Source organism: Thunnus maccoyii, chromosome 8 (assembly GCF_910596095.1).
Source record: "Thunnus maccoyii chromosome 8, fThuMac1.1, whole genome shotgun sequence".
NCBI lineage: Eukaryota > Metazoa > Chordata > Actinopteri > Scombriformes > Scombridae > Thunnus > Thunnus maccoyii.
In genome coordinates, this window is record NC_056540.1 from 28,851,696 (window position 1) to 28,858,504 (window position 6,809).

Genomic DNA, 6,809 nt, shown 5'->3' on the forward strand with positions numbered 1-6,809 from the left:
TTAAATATACATTTTTTAAAAAAGACTTTTGTTTATATTATTAAGGCAAATTAAAAATGATTATTTTAAATAGAATTCAACAATTTCTAAAGCCATCCAAATTTGTGCATACATGCCCCCTCAAGTTGAGTGAGCACAATGTCTCTGATCCTTTACAGACTTCTACACCACCATATTTGCTATATATATATATATATATATATATATATATTAATTTATAATGCAAAAATAAGAATAAGCACAAAGACAAAGGAGAAAGAAAATATTTCTTGGCAAAAAAAGCCTGTTTTAAAAGTGGAGTAGGTCAGGAGGTGTTAACAGATTTGAGCTCTGCTGGATTATTTTGACCTGTTTATGACATTTGCGTGTTGACCCAGATATAGCTGAGTGAAGAAGAAAAAAATGGTGAAAAAAAAAAACAAAGTCCATACTACTCTGATTTTAACAGCCTGGTATTCTTGAAAAGATGTCCATGATGCAAAACAATAAATGTGCTCATTATTGTAAGTCATTCTGCAGTCTAAATCTTAAAGTTTAACCCAGTTCCACCTTGTTTGGTGCATCCAAATATCAATACATGTTCTGTTTTTACCTACACAGAAAAAAGGCACGTTCATAATGCTTCAATTTCAATATTGTAAGACATCTTTGTTCTGTTCTTGTGACTGAATTCTGAAGTCAAGATTTAAGTAACCAGGGAAGAGAAAATCATTTCCCTCAATAAATAATTAATTAGACTGTGCCAGCTTATTGCACACACACCTCAAACACAAACAATAAATTTCCTTGGGAAAATACCGAGATGTAAATTAGTCTGTGCCAGAGAGCTCATTTCACCACTGTCATATAATCAATACAGAGCAGTATTGTAAATAATTCATATCATATGCAAATCTTATACCAATGTGTTTTGTGACATGCATTATTTGTAGTATACATTCATTTTCATGCATATTAATTAATCACAGAGATGACAATTTGTTTACATGTCTATGCTATTCCAAAAGACACAGAATACAGCAGAGGAAAATCTATCAAAATCTATTTTTTACAAACACTAAGCATCAGCTAATTGGTAAATATTAGCAATGTACAAGGTGAAAATCATAAATGCTAAAAAAGAAATTGTCTCGTTGCAAACTAAAAATGCAATGATTCTGATGGAAGAATGGGTGCACAGCCTGTTTGGATATTATTCCTGTCATGTTTTGTATCTATTAAAGGGTTAGGTCACTCAAAATACAAGATAAAAGTGGTCACAAAAAAAGTCCCTGTTACTCTGAATAATCTAAAACACCGTTTTAATGTTTTTCAATGTATTAGCCAGAATAACAGGGTCATTTTTTTTTTGGAAACACATGTGCTCTCGCCATTTTTCAATGCTTTTGACAACATTAATGCAAATCCTTTGTCATTGTATTGGAGTGGAGGCAGAAATCTCAGAGACAGTTATCTCAAGATCTGTGCAAATAAAACCACAACTATCTGCATGGCTGTACACCACTGGAAGTATGCAATGTGTTTTTTGGGTAAAACGATCGTTTAACAGTATTGAAGGATAAGGCTGCCAATATTTTATGTTTTTATTATATTCAGCAATCCCATTAAAAGACCAAAACTAACAATGTGTGAGTTCATCTCTCAATACTGTTTGACTTCCCTCCTCAGTCTGTGGCTCACAGCTCAAAGCCTCCTGAAGATGTAAATATTTTAAATCATTTTTAAAATTGGCTAAATCATTTCTAAAAACATGTGGGTACTGTAGTTTTTCTGACAAATGTTACTCAAACAAGACTGAATCGTGTATTTGTTGGCCAATATTTTCAGCACAGTGTAGCCTACAGTATGTGTGATCGACTCAAAATAAACTATTTTAATAACAATGGAGCTCTGTGGCTCAGAGGAATAAACTATATCAGGCTTTGAACACACAGACAATACTTGTTAGTAGGATCAATTCATCGCTGTGGTCTTGTCATGGGATGGGAATATCACCAGACTTTAAACTTTGAAGATAAACATTAGAACCACAGTCCATCATTAACAGTGTAAATCACTGTGATCTTATTTCTCACAGATCCACAGTTGATCTGCAAAACAGCCGTCATCGTTCCATTGTCCCATTTGTCCCGGTTTGTGGACAATTTCTCCACAGTCCTGATTCTTGAAGTTGTTGGGCTGCCCGGGCTGCCAGTACCTGATGTACAAGACGACAAGAGACAGACACTATTTTCTCCTCTCTCTGACACGTCTTACAGCACTCACTTTGTATTTCTCAACTGCTCTGACCTATTGTTTCTGACCCAAACTGTGAAGAAATTATGGCCCAATTTATTTATTTATTTTTTTTCAGTCTCATTTGCATAGAAATAACTTTATGTAGAGTCCCCATAATCGTGTAATTTTTAAACCGCCCCCGCCACCCCCCTCTGTGTGTTTTGAAATACACATGCAAGATAATGAATTTTGCTGACAGCACTCGGTCTCTGTGGATGCAGTTGTGTAAGGTCTAGTTTGACTTTGTGGTGATTGCATTTTTAAGTTGATACACTTACACTGTGGTGACTGGGGTCCCATCCACCCACGTCCATGTCCCCTCTGTACCACTGTCAGTCAGACCAATCCAGGCATTTTGGCCTGATTCTAGTAACCCACTGATGAACATCTGTGTAAAAGAAAGCGAGGATACAAGTACTGAAATCTGCAAGTGTTTGCTACTGTGACGTCTTTCCTTTTGACAAAGTTTGAGTTGGGCTCGGCTTGCTATAGCTGATGTTGTAGTTGCTCACATCTTAACAGATCATTTCTGCTTTTTCAGCATGCTGTTAAACAGTTTCTAATCTATTATTTCTCAAGGACAATACATGTTTTAGTCACACTGGCAGTGACCACTTTGGTGTTAAGTATCCTAACAACTATTGGAGGTATTGGAGGATGAAAATTGGTACAGATATCCTTGGTGCCTGGAGAATTAATCAAAATGACTTTGGGAATCCCTGACTTCTCCTCTAGTGCCACCAGCAGGTCAAAGTTTTCACTTCTCTGTTGAAATATCTATCGATATATCTATCGATATCTACTTGATAGATTGGCACCAAATTTTGTACAAACATTCATAGTTTGTAGACAAGAGGAAGCCACAAAACCTCCACAAAATCCTTCATGGAAAATATAGGTTTTGTAGAAAAAATGTATGTATGTACGATTCTTTCATTTGACTTTATTACATACCTAATATCTAATAAAACAGCCGTGGCCAGAATGGTCTAAACTCTGTTTCTTCTAAAGAATCAAAATATTTTTTTCTGTCCCGTCAAGTTTCAAATTGACAAGCTGCTTAAATTTAATAATATTTGCAGTAATGGCATCAAGTGTATCCATATACTGAGAGCGCCTCTAATCGTTAAAAATATGTTAATACAGAGGAATAATGTATGTTTTGTAGGCTAACTGTAGCTCTCTCTCTCTCTCTCTCACCTGTTCATTCCTGTTGTCTACGACGGCCAGATCTGCTCCCATGGAAATGCAGGCTTGTCTGCTTTCAGTCCAGTTTTTCTTCAGGCTTGAAACAAAGTAACAGCTGATGTCAGACTTCCACCAGCCTTTCGGACAGAGCATGTCTGCAAATTGAAAAGATGGGAGAGGGACAAAATATCAAAAACAGACTAAGAAGACAAATACAGTAAATGAATGAAAGCTTTTAGAAAAAGTCCAATCATTTAAAAAAAAAAAAAATTCTTACCTCTTACTTTGAGAGTCATCTTGTCAATATTCTTCTGTAACTGATCTCTACGTGTTTCCAAGCTGTTAAAATTGGTCTGTAATTGCACATTTTCCCTCTTCAGAGTATTATAACTGGTTTGCAATTGGTCTTTGTCTTTCCATAGTGAATTGTAGCTGATCTGAAGCAGATCATCCTTTGAACTGATCATACTGTAGTTTCTTTCCAACTGGTCCCTTTCCCTCTTCACTGAAGAGTAATTGCTCTGCAACTGGTCCCTCTCATTTTTCAGATTGTTGAAACGGGCCTTGAACTCACCTCTTTCAGCAGTCAAAGCTGTTTTATTGGTTAAAAGCTGTTCTCTCTCTTTAGCCAGAGAATTATAACTGGTCTGCAACTGGTCCCTGTCCCTCTTCAGTAAAGAGTAGTTGCTCTGTAAATGATCGCTGTTTGCCATCAGTGTACTCACACGGGTCTGTAACACATCTTTTTCTCTTTGCAAATTACTGTAATTGATCTCTAGCTGGTCTTTACTTGCTGTCAGATTAATGTGTTTGGTCTGTAGCCCCTCATGTTTCCTCTGCATTGCATCATAGCTTGTCTTTAATTGATTGCTGCGTTGTTTTAAGGTCGCGTAACTTGCTTGTATCTGGTCTCTCTCGTTTTTCAGATTGTTGAAACTGGCCTTGAACTCATCTCTTTCAGTCGTCAAAGCCGTATTACTGGTGAGAAGCTCTTCTCTCTCTTCAGCCAGAGAATTATAACTGGTCTGCAACTGGTCTTTGTCTTTAGTCAGGTTACTCAGTCTGGCCTCTAACTTTTTTCCCTCCGCAGTTAAAGCATCATAATTGCTCTGGAGTTGGTCTCTCTCTGTGGTCAGGGTGCTGTTATCAGTTTGGTCCTTCTCTTGAGTCAGAGTGTTGTAATTTTCCTGCAGTGGGTCTGCTGTTGCAGCATGGATGATTGTCTCATCTGTGAAATAGAAAAAAAGTGCTCCAAAATACTGACAATATTTACTTAAATTATTAGATTTGGGTTTTAAAAAAAATGCCTCCAATACTAGCTGCATCTAATCGGAGATGTATTTTTGAAGGTTTCACAAAAATGAAGTGACATGAAGCCAAGTGACAATTGGTTAAATAAACATTAATTTTTTGGTGACGACAAACAAATCACTTACAGTAGATGATCTGTCCTATATTACCAGCCAACAGGAGAGCACACAGTAACCCAAGACACAAAGTACCACATCTGGACGGCTGCTTTCTTCTTTGGAAATCCACTAAATCAAAGGTAATAAAGACAATTCTCACATCAAAAGTAGATCATAGGATATGTTCCCCTCCAAACCATACCAATTCTCTGTTATTAGTAGCTGTTCACCACATTAAAGCAATAAGTGTCGGGCATTGGTTCATTAAGTAATGAGAGTACAGACATCAAAATACAGGAATCTCTTTGTCCCTACAGGTAAACTCATAGAAAACCAAATGTAAGAGCTTTCATGAATTGTCAACAGATCAGTGCATTTGGCATTTATATGAAAAAGTTTAACATTATTGCTTTAAAATGTAAGTAGACCAATAGGTCAGTTTCTCAATAAAGACTATGTGGATTGTGTTTTTCATTTGTTGTTAACCTTCTGTCTGTGTGTGTGTTTTCAGAGTGATACTGTACCTCGGGTGATGAGGCCTTCCATTGTGAGGCTCTTATTTATATACAAGTTGTCATCGATTTCCATTGAATCCATTCTTATAACGATTTTATCATTTTTCCTGTTCAGAGGAGACATTTGTAGATGTTTATAAAGCCATAATCAGTCTTCTTCTCAGTATTTTTATGTTTCAATCAATTATTTTTGACGAGTTAATTGAACTTCACTAGATTTTTATTTTTTACTAGATCTTATTCTCATAATTATTTGCAAGGATTAAGCCAAAATCTGTCAAAGTCTAATTTGTGGTTTGCCTTTGGAGTGTGCACAAAGTTAAGTCTGCTTGAGGAATGAAAGTACTGCTATTTTAGTTTTAATGAGTTCATTTAAATTTACTTGAATAAAAATATATACAGGTACTGTATGTAATACAAAATTGTGATAAAGTGAATTAGAGTTCAAAATATTTACATGTATGTCAACCCATTCAATGATCTAAGTGTGAAATAGACTGAAGAAAATCTGTTCTTACCTTGGATCTGAGTAGATGAAAGTTTCAGTATAACTGCGTTCACATAAAGAAACTCAAACCAAGTTATAACAAGCACATAAAAACCATCCAAACAGGATGTTCCTATGTCCTGTGTCATCAAATGTTGGACTTAAACCTAAGCTCTGATTGGTCTTCTTAAACTTAAAAAAGTACTGTACTGTCCACATTCTCAGTTTATATTACAGGTCATTTTCGGTCAAAATGAGTTCAATTATCTGATTTTTTTTTCCTTTGTCTCACTGTTCTTTTGCTCTCAGGCTCCAGACTTTTATCTTCTCTGGTTTCTCTTCCCTTTTCCCACAGATTAACTTCCCATTGAGGTCAAATGAGTGACCAAGCCACATGGAAACACATATTCCAAATTTTTAAAAAAAAAAATGCAAACTCAGCATAGTGTACAGACAAACACCATCTCAAGCACTTACAGTATACTATCAAGGCAATTATATCCAAAGAGCATAATTAAAATCAATATTTATTAATAATAAAATAATAATAAAATCACTTTTATTTTTGAATCATTCACTGATGAGTTTTCTTTCCTGCTACCTGGAGCATAAGAATGGCAATGTCACTCAAATGCTAAATATAACTCCTAACTGTCCAAATTGCCATTAACTTTAGTGTGGATATTTGTCTCCAGAGGATAATTCCCACAGATATTGGTGACCTCATGACATTTCAGCTAATGACACCATCAGGTCAATATTTTCCTTTTGGTTCATGGCAAAGTATTTTGAAATTTGCCTCCATGAAACTGTCTTTGGATATTCATGAATCAGAATCTTTCTGACGCCCTCTTGGTCTTCTAGCTTCAACCATCAGGCCAGATTCATGAACTTCCTCAAGCATCACCCTCAGGGCAAAACATCAAATACTGT

The 6,809-nt window shown here is 35.9% G+C and overlaps 1 protein-coding gene across 1 annotated transcript; it reads right to left on the reverse strand.

Annotated features, from left to right (window-relative positions):
* Positions 1–287: 287 nt before the first annotated feature.
* Positions 288–5,492, reverse strand: LOC121902058 (C-type lectin domain family 4 member M-like). The gene is made up of 6 exons (XM_042419232.1): positions 5,399–5,492; positions 4,902–5,003; positions 3,743–4,693; positions 3,478–3,620; positions 2,556–2,665; positions 288–2,197 (listed from the first exon to the last, which is right to left on the reverse strand). Exons 1-6 carry the CDS (start codon positions 5,469–5,471, stop codon positions 2,065–2,067), a joined length of 1,512 nt encoding a protein of 503 aa, XP_042275166.1. The 5' UTR covers positions 5,472–5,492; the 3' UTR covers positions 288–2,064.
* Positions 5,493–6,809: the final 1,317 nt, after the last annotated feature.

Coding starts and splice junctions, on each gene's coding strand:
- LOC121902058 (XM_042419232.1), bottom strand. CDS start 5,471: ATGGATTCAATGGAAATCGATGACAACTTGTATATAAATAAGAGCCTC. Junction 4,694..4,901: donor TATAGGACAGATCATCTACT/GTAAGTGATTTG, acceptor TCTATTTCACAG/ATGAGACAATCATCCATGCT. Junction 2,666..3,477: donor TAGACAACAGGAATGAACAG/GTGAGAGAGAGA, acceptor TCTTTTACACAG/ATGTTCATCAGTGGGTTACT.